Genomic DNA, 16457 nt, shown 5'->3' with positions numbered 1-16457 from the left:
AGATTTGTGTCATTTATGCAGAGAAAAGTTCATGAAGTTACCCATCCTCAAGAAACACCAGGAAAAAGCGGGGAGAAAGGGCTATCACTGGAGGAAGTAGTGGCATTCCTTAAATATCAGGAAGTAACAGCTCCAGGTGAACTACCGTGCTTGGACACCTGGTGCTTTCTTCAGAACATAGATGCTTTTTCAGAAAAGCTGCACTGTCATAGCCACAACAGCCTAAGCAACTGAGATACAAGGTTTGCTGCACGAAGTCATTTTAATGAAAAATTTTCCCCTCAAAGTGATCAGTTTTCATGCAACGGTTGAAGCCAAGACCATCTTATCTGATGCTCTTCTGTTCTTGAGTTTTTCATGGGACAGAAAGTGGTCAGAAGTAATTTCAGCTTGGAGGTGCAAAAATATTCTTGGAAGTAGAACTAGCAAAAATTTTTCTTCCCACAGGTGGTGTGATTTTCTTTCTCTGTTTAGAAACAGGGAGATAATCTCACTCTACAAACCCTTCATTCATTCAGTGGAGGCAATTCTATCATTAGGTAATTTTGGATGCAGAGAGCAGGGGGATTAGTATTATTTAATACCACCTGGAACAGAGGAGAGAAAGGCTCTAATTCTGTTATCCACCACTGTGAGTTCCTCTATGCATGAGTTTTCAACTTTCTGTAAAGTTTTTGCTTGGTTGTTTTTTAAATCATGTCCAAACGCCATACAAGGTGATAAAAAAGCTTTGCAGCAAGGGGCACGAAAACAACAATGGAACAAAATTAGAAAGCTAGGTCTACCAAGCCCCACAACTGCATCAGGTTCAGATTCACACACAATTACAATAGTTTGGTCTTTTGCAAACTTCTCAGCAGTTTGTATCAAGCTGTTACACTTTTTCCTTCACAGATGTCTTCCTGAGGTGAGGAACACATATGCTCTCCTCCACTGATTACAACATATGCCATACTCTAACTGCATGGTACTTTTATGTAAGAAAGGAGTAACATTACTTATCAGCCAATCTTGGGAATGTAAGGCAACATTGCTTTAGGTTCTTTTCATATTACCTTACCAGAAAAACAGTCAAGAACAGTATCTAATAAACTAGGAAGGTGGTCTCACAGAATGGCTTGATAATTAATTGCAGCCCCTCTGAAACTGGAGCATACTGACTGTAAATTTAGTTCTGAATTTATTTTGAAAGCATTTCACTGAGCTAGTCTTACCTCTGCAGCATTTGTAAATATATTTGATGTCTCTCTATAGTATCAGAGGAGGAAAACAGGTCAGTGTATTTACTCACTGATAAATCCTTGAACTAAAAAAAAAAAAAAAACCACCACACTAAACTAGCCAGAATTTCACTTTGTTAAGACAAACAGTTCTTTGGAGGGGGCAGTGCATGGAATGTTTTGCTTAGTTTTGTTTTATGAAATGATAGCGTGACTTCAAAGAATTCTTCTATTTCTGGTTGGTCAAAAAAATCACACACACTTTTCTGGAAGGCAGCTGTGTGAAAAATCCTTCAAAATAAGAAACAAGGATAATTATTTGCAACCTGCAACCAAATGTGAGATAAAGGTCTCCAATCTGTGATGATAAACATTTGAACCTGGATTTTGTCATAAGTAAAATGGGTCTGGTTCTGTTCACTATTGTTACTACCTGCCACATCTCTGCATCAGAGCATTTTCCTACTACGTGACACAATTCAGCAGCCTCCAGAGAAAAAAAGAGACAAATAGAATATAGAAGGAAGAAGAGAAGGTCACAATACATGTCAGGGATGAGGTGTACTAAGTAACTTCACATCTGTTCTTACTTTGCCTGCCTTTCTTTTCACCAACTTCTGAAATGGAAGCAGAAATCACAAATGCTATACAATTTTCCCCTCAATAAAAAAAGGCAGAGTCCATCCTTTCCTCTTACAGCTCACATCCCAAGTTAAGAATCATTAATACTCAATACATTAATAACAATGCCAAGTCGACAAAACATAGCCTTCTGAAACACACTTTATATATAGACAGCTAATATGAGGAGGCCAATGAAGCCTTATTATCAAAACTGGAAGTATCTAACAAATTAGCCTTTGAAAAACAAGAGGCATCGCTTTTTCCAGACTAAAAAGAAGAAATTTCTACCAAGCCCCTCACAGATTCCATTAATATATTTATAAAATAATTTAGCCCTCACCACATGATCTCAGTATAGCATTCACTCATCTCTAGCTAACACAGCTGAGGAAGAGAACACAAGCTGTTCCGCTTGTTTCTTTGCGCTGCTGTCACAATGCAGTCTAATAAGGGTGCACCCTCTTACATTTTCAGAGACACATCCATTTGCCTTTTTAAACTGATAAAGCAACCATACACATGTGCATGCATGCATCTTTACAGAGATATCTATATGCCTGTAGTAAAAGCATTATAACTTATTGTGAACAGTACTGGAGAGCTTACACTAGTAGTTTATGTTATGTCTGATAGGCTCAGAGAGCTGAAGAAACAGCTGGAGATAGATGATGCATTGGAAAGAGCTGACAGTTTCTTTTTGGAGGGTAAATTCAGAGTTTGATGTGACAAAAGAAAAAAAAAATCCTTCTGTTGCAAAAGAGCTGTGTATGTATGGGACAGTGATGAATTACGCCCTTCCCCTTGGTCCCTTCAAGAGTAAGAAACATTGTGAGTGATTATCAGAGGCATGGTATTTATTGTGACATGATGCTAAAAGATGGGAGGAGTTCACATGCTATATGCACACTATAAGAAAGGCTGGCCTGGATGTTACCAACTAGATACCAGTAAATAGTGAAGCCTAGAGGGGAAAAAAAAAAAATGTATTGTTTTTGTGTAGTAGAGCTGGCTTCTACACAGACAGCAAAAGGTAGTTTTGAAACATGAGAACTAATGAAGCCCACATACCTACAGATCCATAGCTTGTGGGTGATTGACTTTAGTGTGCAAAAAGGTGCAAGCACAAAAACTAAAGTTTTTCCTATCATAAAGACATTTAAGAAGTCTAGCTCTCACCCTGTTCTCTCTAGGTAACAAGCTGAAAGTGGGAGTCTTTTGCTCAGAGAGAACTTCAACAGTCTCCCTCTTCCACCATCTACCTGCTCCACCCAGCCCTCAAGAAAAGTGCCTTGCAGCTTCTACTCCTCTGCTAAATCACACTGAAGTTAGCTCACATACTCAAATCTATTGCTGCAGGAAGGAGGGAAAGCTTAAGGGACACAGATGTACTCGTGTACAACAGGATCATCTCCTTATAAAACCCCTTGTTCACTTGAGCAATAGTGGAGCCTTAGGTTGCAAATATCTTAAGTCAAGAATAAAAGATTCTAGTACTTTATTAGATCTTCTACGGAAATGTAAGTTCTTCCAGATTTCCTGAATCTTTGTTGTTAAGGACACCAACTAAAGACCTTTGTGAACCTAGAGCCTTCTGTAGCACTTAAGTAAACTATATTTTCAATTTCTCACAGTCAGGTCAGCCAAGCTTGTATTTCAGTCACATACAAGTAGGCATAAAAATCCAAAGTCTTACTAATTCCTAACTGTCTGATGTGAAGCTTTGCAAATGACCACCCTTTTTAATTTTCCACCTATTACCGAAAGACTACTTTTCTGTATTACAGATTAGCTACTGTTTATCAGCATGGCCACAATTTATTCACCCAAGGCAAAAAGAATTTCACATTCATTATTAGCCAAACTTCCAGCAAGTCTTTGCAACCCGCATTTACCTGTACTTCTGTGGAGCTGAAATTTTCATAAACATTGATTGCAAAGAATCCACTACAGTTTATGTACATTAAATGCCAAAAATATGAGCATGAATTTCTAATACTTTCATGCTAATCATTAAAATGATCATAAGCTGAAAGCATACGATACAGAAATATCTTTTTATCACGTACAAGGAACATCAAACAAAGCTATGGATGCTTCAGCTAGCTGCATCCAACTAAAGTCTCACTTCTTTCGTGAATTAAAGCAGAAAATTCTTTCAAGAATTTTAAGCCATACGAAAGCTCACACTTCCAAAATATAAAGCCAAGAAGGGGTGAGAAGTAATTTGTGCAAAACTAGAGACATTAGACTCTTTGACAGCATATGCAAAAATCTATGATACAGGCCATTCTAGAAAACAAAATATTTAATCAAGGACAGCACTGTCAAAATAGTCAACGTTTTCATACTCAGTTGAATTAAATGTAGGCTGTATAGCAGTAAGCCTTCCCCTTGCCCCTTTTTCTCAGTTCATAGCCGATTTTCATCTTTAGAAGCAGCAAGATAACAGACAACCAAAAATACTGAAGGCTTTAAATGGACTTATTTGATGAGGCAGAACAGCTTTTAGGGACCGGAAGTGTTTCAAATAAAATTGTTTCCTGCTGTGTTAGAAAACTGGATCATCAAGAGTAAAGAAGTTACCTATTTAACTATAACTGTTATCCATTATTCCTCTCCTTTACATTATTTTAGAGCACATTATTGCTTTCCCTTTGAGTACCACAAATTAAGTCAGCCTCACAGTCTGTCCACATGGTCAGCAGAACTGACTTGCATTTGGTCTTTTCTTAGGAATTTCTTTCTTGCCTTAAATGAAGTCACCAACTCTACATATTTTATTTACTTGCTAGGCAAAGCATTTAAATAAGAGATCCTTATCTCTAACTTTTGAAGTGGTGAGCTAATCTCCCTACTTGTTCTATTTTCCTTTGTATTTTTACTTCCCTTCCATATGCATAGCGGTAAGTTATTTGTGGATCCTTTTCCATTTGATGCGTGATTTACTTGGCTCAGTTTCCAACGATTTAGTGCATTCTACTACCCCACTGCCTTTGAGTCACCACAATTCCCTGTTCCTCAACTTTCAAGCCTCTGAAAACAAAACCTTCCTACCATTACATTTTGAAAGGCAATTTTCAGTTTCTGCTCCAAGTCTTCTATCTTTTCCTCTACATTTACACCAGGTATTATGGCATAAGCACAGCTCAACGCAATTATCTTAAAGCCCTGAGATCACATTCCTCATTCTTGTTTTTGTTCTGAATAGTTTCTTCTTTTCACAAAGTAATGCTACTTCAAGAATTGCTTTAAAGGAAGGGGATACATAAGAAGAGGCTGCTTCTACATAGCAGCAGTCACTTATATCAAGGCTGAATAACCAAGAATATTGTTTTCTCACTACAAGCTGGTATCCAAACAGGAATCATAACATGAACAACAGGCTAAAATAATTCTATCCAACTGTATGAAAAAGACTGATTTGATTATCTGTATCTCAAGACCACATCAGCAGTGAGAAACAACTGAAACGCTAATGCACCAATATGTATGCACCTTTAAAAAGAGAAGGAAGAGCTCTCTGTCTGTTGAAAAGGAAAATAAAGAACACACTGAAGGAAACTGGCATGATTATCTGAAGAGCCACTTAGCCGTACCTCCGCCCGTTTGCACGTCCTGTTATTTAAAATGAAGCCATTGCTTTCCCAGTCTTCCCATTTCATTTTCCTCCCTAAGCCTCCTTGAAAAAGTCTGGACCTGCAGAAGAAACACCTCTTTTGATAACCATGCAATGATTCTTTTCAAAATCAGTTAGGTTGTTCCTCAAGTGCAGTTTGAAAAACAAGCATACTTACATACTTTTACATATAATGAGCAGTGAGCAAAGTTTAATTTGCATTTAGGAAATAAATGAAATAAATCCAGCTATTTCTCTAGAGTTAACAGACAGACACGACCAGCTCAGCCAGTGTACCTCAGTTTTGTTTCAACAAATGTGTTTGTGCACTGGATTTTGCCTCTCCCATTCACACACACACAAAAAAGTTCTGGCATAAAATTATATGGCAATGTACAGTATAGAAGAATTTGGTTTGAACTGTCAAATAGCATTTACGCAGAAATATGGTTATATATGAAAACTACAGGTATGTTTTAATTGTGGTATGTTGGAATAGAAGAAAAAATACAGTTAAGACTGTTTCTATTTCCATATACAACTTTTATTGCAATACCTGTATTCTAAGTGTACAGATACAAATATAAAATGACCCATGACAGACTTTAAACCTGCCCAAATAGCAAACTGAGAAATTAATTCGGTATTAGAGCCAAAGTTGACAGGACTTCAACAGGTGATAGAAGCTTCCCCAGTCTCTCTCCAAGAACAACCAGGATCCACCATATTTTTGGTCCAAGATGTATGCTTTAAGTTGGCAGCTGAGTCTATGAACGAGTGTATTTACCCCAGATGTGCAGCATAAACACAGAAGCAATAAAAAGAAGACTCATGACCAAAACTGGAACAGGCCCACTAAAAATAAAGAAAAAAAATGCATTAACATAAAAAAAGAGTCTGCTTTGTCCACAGGCCAGTCATTATCAGCCAAGTGAACTCATCAGTTCATAAGCAATTGTATGAGAAAACTCTTATTCCATTCCTATAGAAATACCTGAGAGTACACAGAAATGAGATAGCCATCTCTATCAAAAACCACTCCTGCCCCTATGTTTTTAAAGACACAGTTTTACACACCCTAAACATTATGTAACTATTGAGCACAACATAATAACAAAAATCCCACTTATATAAATGAATTAATGGCTCATTATTATTCATTGTTGTGAAAACAGTCTCCAGAAAACTATCATCTGTATTTACTACTCAGATAGCCACCTGAGCAGAGATGTAGTCAGATACAAAAAACCAACAGAGTCCTCTAGCGGCTAGTAAAATTTTGGCATAAAATTTGCATTAGCTCTTTCAGAGGTTTGATTTCATTTGAAAACAATGGCAGCAGTGGCTGAAAGACTTCTGTTTTCTTGAGAAAGACATACAGAATGTCAAAGTTAATTCCACTGTTAAATCATTATATAAATTAAACAAATTTTAACTTTTTTCCTTCCCACTTTTATACATTGTTTAGAATTGAATAGTGATGTTCTTAAAAAAACAGTTTAATCTTAGGGTACATGTCGAGGGACTAAATCAGCTGCTTCACGCTGTTCTGAGACACAACAATTATGTGCACTGTTATACAATTACACACACTCAACGCTGCTTCATACCACTCACTTAATACAACCTCATTTCTGATTTTCAAACTGCCATTGGGAGAAACACCATGAATTGTGTTATCCAGCCTAGATCACCCTCCAGGTTACTGTTTATAAGCAGTTAAATGTTACCTGAATGTAAAAAAAAAAAAAAAAAAAAGCTGAAAATGGACTGAATGAAACAATTTACTAACATATTTACATAATTTTCAGTTTTTATTATCTATGATACTTAGACTTATTTGGGTATGGAGAACTCTGAACACAAACATAAAGTATTTAGCAAGTAAACCAATGACAAAATGTGCAAAATAAAAAAAAGTCCACACACAGTGACTACATAAGCAACCCCTAACAAGAGGGATTTTTCACTAAGCAACATAATGTACTTCTCAATCCCCAGTGTTTTATATATATATTTGAAGTTTTTGTCCTACATAATATAAATTGTAACATCGGGTGCACAAAATCCTTACACTGTACCTGAAATACTATGTAATTTGTTTGAGCCTTCAGCAGTAGTAATACATCAGCTACTCTTTACTGAAGGGATACAGCAATAGAGGAGCACCACGAACCAGAACAGAGCAACATGGAATTAAACAGGGGGGACTTTTTGTGCGTTTGGTGGGTTTTTTTAAACATGCAGATGGTATTGATCCCCCTTCAGAATAATCAGCTTTCCAGTACTGACATGTGTGTCTTGTTTCCTCCAGTCCCTAAGACAACCTGCTGGAACCCTGCAATTCTCCTCCATACACCTGAATCTTCTCAGCCCACCACACAAGTTAAATAAATAGATAAATAAACCGATTCAGGCACCTCTAAAGGTTTGGTACTGTGCGTGTTCAGAATGTCTTTCATAAGGCTGCATATTACACCACTAGCCCAATTTGATACTCTGTCATGGCTCCACAGGAAACATCACCTATTGATCTTTAAGCAAGAAAGCTCAAGACAAAATACAGGAACCAGGTACCAAGTGCCACAGAAAGAGCAACAAGTTCAGCTTTAGTCTTATTTTCTAAGTATGAGATGCTCAATCTGAGTTTTAAAGAGAAAGATATCATATCTCACTCTCAGCCAAATCCCCCACAGCTCACTTTTTCTAATAATGTTTTTTAAAGACATATGTGTTTTGTAGCATTCCGTACTACAGATAAATGTACTTTCCTGAGGCAAACCAAAACTGCTTATTCAACATATTTAGTATCTGTACCCAACATCAGAAATAATAAATATCTGAAGCATCAGAGGTATAATTATGTACAATGTAAAATATAAAACTTTTGATGGAGAGAGGAATCCTCCTGATCATAGCATAGCTAGTATGAAATAATCAGTTCTCAGGTTACTTTTATGTATTTTTTCAAAATAATTTTAAGAGCTCATATTTTAAACAACATGAGCATACACAAAAGGCTAAGCTTTCACACTGCTTTATGCAGTGGCAATCACAACCATTTTTAAAAACAACTTCTTCTGAAGCACTTTACTGAGGCAACTTCAACCCCTCTATAACTCATTTTCATTTTTAAGCCTACTGAATAGGATAGACAACTGGTTGCTATGGAAAAAAACATACGTATTAAAAACACATAGAAAGCTGTAAGAAAAAGTTGCTCCCAAGCCACAGTTCAGAAAACGTTACCTCTAGTGTGCAGGTGATTTGTAAAATCAACTCACTTTTGCAGATTTGTATCTTACATTAAAAGCCTGACCATACAGCTACCTGTGGTAGCTTGCAATAAAACCTACTCCTAGTGTTCCAAAACCTGAAGATTGGGAACCACTGTGTTGCAATATAAATAGAAGGGAAAAATCCATCTACTGACCTGCTCGTATTGAAGATTTGAACAACTGAGTGGCCATTCAACATCAAAAGTGAAACCAGAAGATTCAAAAGGAAACTTACTGAAATTGGTAAAGCTGCTTTGACAGCTTGCATCACGAATCTATTGACAACAACAAAAAAAATCTACCTAATGGTAGAACACGTCTGTATTTTCTGTTTTCTTCTTTTTTTTTAATTGAGCTTTAGTAGACCAAACAACACAGAAAATAGTTGCTTTGCCTGTATGTACAGATTTGCTCTAGAACACTACTGTTGCTCACTGTCTTTTTCTTTGCCTTGTCTCCTCTCTGTATTCAGAACGGAGAAAGCAAGACCTGCAGTAGCAGAACACCACCTTTGAAGCCTTGAAGTTTTTGTTTTTTAAAATATCGAGCACATATGAAAATGAAAACATAAGACAACATCAGAGCACAGATTACTCATGGAACAATCACTAACTAGACTATCGCCAGCCCTTCCCCAGATGTTCTGTCTGTGCAGCCAGCAGCAGACCTTTTAAATGGCTCCAGAATAAAATATTAATGGATTCTAGGAAAAAAAAAAAGAAGCACTAGGAATATCCCTGAGTGTCTTGAGACTCTTCAACCCAGTAAGTACAGGAGGTCATGAGGTATAACTCTAGAAGAAGCACAAGCTCCTACTCAGGGTATGGCTTAGCATACACCCATCAGCTGAAATACACCTTCCACCTTTGTTACCCAAGTATCAGCCTGCAAAGCTTGTTTGGGAACCTGATCCAAATGATTCAAACCAGCCAAAAAGTAAAAACTTAAGAGTCTCTTTACAGTTTAAGGGGCACTACCACAAATGCTTGACCACAATCTTGGAATATTTACCTTGTAAAAACAGAGATCTACAAAGCATTGGAACACTATTCGCTTTGCAAACTGAGCTGAAATGATTTGTCTTCAGCTCTTTACTAAAACCACTCCAGATTCGGCAAGCATTTGGCATATCAGTTATGTTTTCAAGGGGGGGGGGGGGGGGGAGCACAGGATCACAACAGATTTATCAATAAAAAAAACAAAAAAGAGCAAGAACATACACAGAGACGCCTTCAGTGGGCTTGTTTGCAGTCTTCAAAGACCACTCTAGGCAGGTAAAAAAATGTAACTTGTACCTACCCTTTTAAAGCCATCATAACTTTAAAAACTACAATTCCATATTTACAGAGTAATAAAATCTTTTGCCCCAAATCTATCTAAGCAGCCATCAATTCAGCATGTTTTCCCATGCAGACCAGAACACTGATCTGTCAATTCAAAGACTGAAGAATTACACAAGCAGGTGAAATATACAGCCTCCAACGCCTGCCACCACGCAGATATCCAACTTACACTTTGAGCCCTGGAGAGTCCTCAGTGTAGAATCGCCACATCCCACCAGTACCTGTGGAAGTGGCACGGCCTGCACTTCTTGTCCCACAGCTGGCATTCTTCCTTTAGTGGATAACAGAATGAAACAAAAAGCAAAGCACGTTAGCTGTCTGCCAGCTCCTAGCACCAAGCACCCCAAGAGACTCTGCAGAAGCCAGACCCACGCAGCAGCCTGTACAGCCAGGCGAGCAGAGGGCACGGGGGCCGGCACAGCACCGCCCGGGGCCACGGCCAGGCGCACCGAGGAGCGGTGAGTTAGCCCCACAGGAGCCCTGCTCGCACGCCCCAGGGAAGCACACACACAGCTTGGAACCTTTGCACCGTTCCTCTGCCCCACGCTGGGGCTTCCCAGCCACAAGCACAAAGGACGAGGTGGGGAGGGAGGCTTGCCCCCACTACTAAGACGCCGCGGGCACCTACCTCTGGCGGACAGTGGAGCCCGCCGCGCGGGGAGCCACGGCCTTGCTGGGGGAGCGGCCGGAGGAGCCGACGCTCGTGGCGCTGGGGTTGGGCCCGGGCTGCGGAGAGAGGAGAGAACCGGGAAGGGGTGAGAGGCGGCGGGCACCGCCAGGGGATAGGGGACGCCTCAGCCACCCCCTGCCCCGGGCAAGGCCTCACCATGGCGACAGCGCAGGGGTCGGCACAGCCTCACAGACGCTCCTCTACGGCCGCTCTGGCCACGTCCCTGCCCGCAGCAGGCCCCGCCCCCGCGCCGCGCCTCCCGGGGCCCCGCGGCTGCCCGGGATGGTGCCTGAGCAGCACCGGGCCCTTTTCCCTCACCCTCCTCCCTCACCCGCCGCTTGTCGAGCGAGGTCACCCCGCGCGACTCCACGGTCACGCCCGCCCCCTCATCGACGGCCGGGCCGGAGCGACCGTGCGGGCAACGCGCGGGAAGTGGCGCCGGGCAGCGCCGTGGCGCCCGGTGGGCGGGGCGGGAGGGAAGGCCCGGGGGAAAGCCTGACGTGTCCTGCGGAGGCCGCTGGGCTTTCGCATGCGCGCAGCTGCCCGGTACGTGGCCAGCGGCCGGGCGGGCCCCTGCTTCCCCCCCGCGGCAGGTATGGCGGCGGCGGCCGGGGAGGGCCCGTCCGTGCTGTTCCTGCACCCGGACCTGGGCCTGGGCGGGGCGGAGCGGCTGGTGGTGGACGCGGCGCTGGCGCTGCAGGCGCGGGGCTGCCGGGTGCAGATCTGGACGGCGCACTACGACGCGGAGCGCTGCTTCGCGGAGGCGCGGGGGCTGCCGGTGCGGCGGGCCGGCGGGTGGCTGCCGCGCAGCCTGTGCGGCCGCGGGCACGCCCTGTGTGCCGCCCTGCGCATGGCCTTCGTGGCGCTCTACATCCTGCTGCTCAGCGGCGAGCGGGCCGACGCCTTCGTCTGCGACCAGGTGCGGGCGCGGGATGAGGTGGGCTTGGATGGGTGGGGGCGCCGCCGCCGCCGCTTGCGGCCCCGCTGCTGCGGCGGGGAGAGGCCCGAGGGGAGGCGGGAGTGCGGGGGGGCTCCGGGGCAGCTTGGGGAGAGGCAGCCGCTGCCGCCTGGGCTCTCCGGTGGCGGGCCTTGGCGGGAGGAGGTGCGTGGGGAAGGCCCAGGCCTCGAGCGAGAGGGGGGGTCTGGGCGGCCTCACAGGCCGAGGTGGGGGAGGACATCTAGAGCCACGGCAAGAGTCCTGGGCGAGGGAGCGCAGCTCGATGTGCTTGGGGAGGGGAGGCGGAGAACGCACTTGGAGTTCTTGCGAGTCCGTTGAAAGGACTGGCTTTCGGGGCATGGCTCTGAAATCGCATATATGCGCCAGCGGCACTAGCGCAAATAACGAACGAACGTTTTCTCTTGTCCTGTTTCCTGGTTGCTCTAGGTGTCTGCTTGCATTCCTATACTTAGACTGGCCAGAACCCGTAAGAAGGTTTTGTTTTACTGTCACTTTCCTGATCAGCTTCTGACCACGAGAGAATCTTTCCTAAAGCGCATCTACAGATTGCCGCTCGACTGGCTGGAAGAGTACACGACTGGCATGGCAGACTGTATTGTTGTGAACAGCAGGTTCACTGCCAGTGTGTTCAAGGACACGTTTAAGTCCTTATCTCACATAAACCCAGACGTCCTCTACCCATCGCTCAACATCCATAGCTTTGAAACAGTAGTTCCTGCAGACATAGCTGACCTGGTACCGAAAAAGAAAAAGTTCTTGTTTCTTTCCATTAATAGGTATGAGAGAAAAAAAAATCTAGCATTGGCTCTCGAAGCTTTGTGTGAGCTTCGAGGAAGACTGGATTCTCATGAGTGGAATGAAGTTCACCTGGTTATGGCAGGTGGTTATGATAAACGGGTTCTGGAAAACGTGGAGCACTATGAAGAGCTGAGGAGACTTGCTGTCAAGCTTAGTGTTAACGACCATGTCACTTTTCTGAGATCATTCTCAGATGAACAGAAAATGTCTCTTCTTAATAACTCTGTATGTGTGCTTTATACACCAAGCAATGAACATTTCGGCATTGTTCCTTTGGAGGCAATGTATATGAGATGTCCCGTTATAGCGGTTAATTCAGGCGGCCCTTTAGAATCAATCTTGCATAATGTTACAGGATTTTTGTGTGATCCTCTGCCAACACAATTCTCTGAGGCCATGGAAAAAATTGTGAAAGATCCTCTCTTAAAGGACACAATGGGAGCAGCTGGGAGAGCCAGAGTTATGGAAAAATTTTCCTCAGAAGCATTCACAGAACAGCTGTACCAATACATATGCAGATTAACACAATAAAATTATATTCCCATCTTATATTTTACAGCTTTGTATCTCTCATTTGTATAGTGGACCAGTATTCATTGTGACTATGATGAAGAACCTGAGACATCTGAATTTACTTGTTATTTTTCTTGTGCTGCCTTATGTTGCTCGGTACAAAGAACAAGCACAACATGTTCCACTGTCTCATTAGAAGGTGAAAATTTTCATGCAATGGCCTGATCTACCATTGTAGGAATTCTTTTGTGTACTGTGCCTTGGAAAAATGCATAATTAAATGGCAGGAACTTATTAGGAAATTATCGCACGCTTTAATACTGTATGGTACAGCTGATTCAATTTACAAAATGTGTATTTGTACAGATGAGACAAGTGTAGCTTTATGCATTTAAAATGTTCATTGGTTATTTTAAGTAAAAGAGTTGTCTCAGGTGAAATATGGACAGAGTTGTACAGTCCAACCAATTGCATGTTTAAAAAACCCAACACTGATAGGGATATGAATGGTATGGTTTTAAAATGATTGACCTTTTACTGTACTTCTCTTCCTAAATTGCATCATGTAGTCACACTGGCTGTCATAAACAAGCTTGCAGGTGTGTGGAAGCTGAAACTGGAATAAGAGCGAGGACATAAGACTACCTCAGGCAGAAATGTTAGTGCTGAAATTCTATGTCTATGTAGTTCTTAAGGATGTAATTTTACTTTGAGAGTTTCTGGGTTGTAGAGACTTAAATGATATCCCCTTTATTTAATATTTCATTCTAAATGACAGCTAATCTGGAACAGGCAATAAAGGCATTTTATTTAGCCTCTTTCAGTGGTAACTTCTCAGTAGAACTTTCCTGAATACTTTAGCAGGGGGATACTTTTCTCCTAATGCAGTGACTGTACATGTGACGCTTATTTGACATTTTTTTCAAGTGTAATACCTCGGTTTGGGCAAGGAATATCCTGATTTATTTTTTTTTTAATCTACCTCTCTTTAGCACATCTTTATTAGTGGTTGTTCTGTTTGTTTTCCAGTAACTAACTTACACAATCCCTACAGTTGAATTTTAAGTCTGAAAATGTATTGAGTAACTATACAGTTTCCTCATTCTTTGAAAACAAGTTTTATCTATAAAATACAATTCTGTAGTCTGAATTCTGCAATTTGTATTTAAGATACACTCAGGCATTTTCACATTTAGTACTTCACAACAGAGAGATCAGTCTTTCTGTTGCTTAGGACTGCAACCCTGGGTGTCCGTATAAAGCTTATTTGAAGAAAAACAAACAAAATTCCACGATCAAAGTCTGTCCTTGTCTTTAATCAGGAAGTGGGGATGCTACAATGCTTGTTCATGGATTGGGAGCAGGTGGTCTCACAGGTCCTGTTTCCAACATTTCTGTTCATGTCACAAGAACTGGCAAGCCTGAATCTATCTCTTGCATTTGTGCTTCTTCCCCACATTTTAAAAATTTTTCCTAAACCTTTGTGTAGCTTTTCCAGGATGGGTGTAGCGACGAGTGACTAAAGGGCCTGGAGAGAGAGTGTGAAAGTAATCTATGTTCATTGATGTTAATGCCTTCAAGATGTATTTCATCAGAGTTTTAAGCTCCAGTGAGAAGGTGCAAGAGGGTTGGAGCCATTTCCTGTGGTTGCTTAGTTTATGTTATGTCCTGCTCTCCAGATCGCACTGGAGTTAACCTGGAGCCTAAGGTACACACCAGTGCACCCTTGCCAGCATAGCGGCAGGGGTAGCCCCCGTTATGCTCAAACCTTGGTCTCCAGCCCTTTCCTGAGCTGTGTTGCTGGCCAGCATGTGCACAGCCCTGTGCCCTGCAGCTCCTGTTGGCTCGATTTCATGAATTTCACTTGGACTTGACCTGCCATCTCACGTTTACTCAGTGATCACTGGGACTGTCAACCGAATCTTACTGTCACCAGGCTGCCCTGCTTGGGTACTGTACCCCAGGTGGTGAGATTGCTGTCCTGTGATGTGATCTCCTTCAGCTTTTGACTGTCATCCTTCGCAAAGCAGCCACAATCTTGCTGCTTACTCACAAGTAGCATGGGCCATCTGAAGCCCTGAGCTGACTATTGTGGATCCTTCCCTTCAAGCTCCCCATGAGCTGCAGGTTAACCTCAAATTCCTGCAGGAAGCTGTTGTCACCATGTACAGGCATAGCACAGCACTTCAGACTGCTTCAAGATCTCTTCCTCCCCGTCTTGAGCAACCTGATCTAGTTGAAGATGTCCCTGCCTATGGCATGAGGGTTGCACTTGATGATCTTTAAAGGTCCCTTCCAACCCAAACCATTCTATGGTTCTGTGATCTTCCAGAACCATTCAGTGGGGACTGGGCAGTGGTTTGTTAGATGTGGCTAATCTTTACAGTCTGTCCAGGGGCTGTGTATCTCAAGGGACATTAGATGCTCAGCAGTAATAATCTCCCAACTCTCAGGGCAATCTGAGAGTGGATTGTGACCACATGGAAGACAGTGACCCTGTACTCCAAAACCTGATGACTTATTTGGAGAATTTTGGGGAACCACAACTGTGCAGTGGCAAAGGGTGTCATCTTGGAGCTCCAACAGGGGAAGTAGTTGGCCACTGACTACACAGCCCAGTTCGTGGAGTTGACTGGAAACTGGGTGTGAAGAGCATGACCCTCAGAAGTCTAGGGCTGTCTGTGGCTCTCAGGATGAGGTGTTGAGGACTTGCCTACTCCAGAGCCTGGAGAATCCTGTCAGACTGTCTTATCGCTGGAGAAGTACCTCACTCTGCCAGGAAGAAGATATGCAGACCTCTGGAGGAGCTCCACCATGTTTTGCTCCACCTTCCATACTATCCCCAGAAGAGGAGCCTGTGGACATAGGCACCACCCACCTCATTCCTTATCCCAAGAATGAGGACACAGATGGAGAAAAGGGAATTCCTTTACTGGTCTAGAACTGGCAACTACTGCACCAACAAACCACCTGCCCTGACAGTCATTTGGTGCAAGTACATGTGAGGCAGCTGGTGTGGCTGGCAGACCTTTGGGTTGGAAAACAACGCTGGTGATGAATGGACAGCTAACAAGGGAGGGAGGTCTGGCAGACAAGGTGGGGAGAGAAGCATCTCATCCCTCGGTTGCATTCCAGGTTCTGGTGGTAGGTTAGCACCATTGTTGGTTCTTCTGCTACTTCAAGAATGTGCTACCACTCCTCAGAGGCAGCTTTGATTTCCAGGTGCTGCTTGTCCCAGATGTCATAATTCCTCTTCGGTGGGAGTGAGCTGCCTAAAGAAAAAGACACAGGGTCACGGCTCCTGCTTTGGGCCAGATTCTGGGAGAGTATGGCCCCAATGGCCTGGAGGCATATGCTTCCACAATGAAATGCCAGTCAAGGCCTGGGCAGGACTGAGGCAGGCTGTGGTGAATGCCTGTTTCAGTTCCTTATAAGCT

The 16457-nt window shown here is 42.8% G+C and overlaps 2 protein-coding genes across 2 annotated transcripts; one reads left to right on the top strand and one right to left on the bottom strand.

The window, feature by feature from the left end:
* Positions 1-5956: 5956 nt before the first annotated feature.
* Positions 5957-11021, bottom strand: SEC61B (SEC61 translocon subunit beta). The gene is made up of 4 exons (XM_074897793.1): positions 10908-11021; positions 10710-10807; positions 10251-10352; positions 5957-6315 (listed from the first exon to the last, which is right to left on the bottom strand). Exons 1-4 carry the CDS (start codon positions 10908-10910, stop codon positions 6228-6230), a joined length of 291 nt encoding a protein of 96 aa, XP_074753894.1. The 5' UTR covers positions 10911-11021; the 3' UTR covers positions 5957-6227.
* Positions 11022-11280: 259 nt separating this feature from the next.
* Positions 11281-16010, top strand: ALG2 (ALG2 alpha-1,3/1,6-mannosyltransferase). Its single transcript, XM_074897792.1, has 2 exons — positions 11281-11670; positions 12136-16010. The coding sequence occupies exons 1-2, from the start codon at positions 11281-11283 to the stop codon at positions 13036-13038; spliced, it is 1293 nt and encodes a 430-aa protein (XP_074753893.1). The 3' UTR covers positions 13039-16010.
* Positions 16011-16457: the final 447 nt, after the last annotated feature.

This window comes from Athene noctua, chromosome 2 (genome assembly GCF_965140245.1).
Source record: "Athene noctua chromosome 2, bAthNoc1.hap1.1, whole genome shotgun sequence".
NCBI lineage: Eukaryota > Metazoa > Chordata > Aves > Strigiformes > Strigidae > Athene > Athene noctua.
This window is presented reverse-complemented; position numbering and strand designations above follow the sequence as displayed.

Coding starts and splice junctions, on each gene's coding strand:
- SEC61B (XM_074897793.1), bottom strand. Junction 10,353..10,709: donor GGCTCCACTGTCCGCCAGAG/GTAGGTGCCCGC, acceptor TATCCACTAAAG/GAAGAATGCCAGCTGTGGGA. Junction 6,316..10,250: donor GACTCTCCAGGGCTCAAAGT/GTAAGTTGGATA, acceptor CTTTATTTTTAG/TGGGCCTGTTCCAGTTTTGG.
- ALG2 (XM_074897792.1), top strand. CDS start 11,281: ATGCGCGCAGCTGCCCGGTACGTGGCCAGCGGCCGGGCGGGCCCCTGC. Junction 11,671..12,135: donor ACGCCTTCGTCTGCGACCAG/GTGCGGGCGCGG, acceptor TGGTTGCTCTAG/GTGTCTGCTTGCATTCCTAT.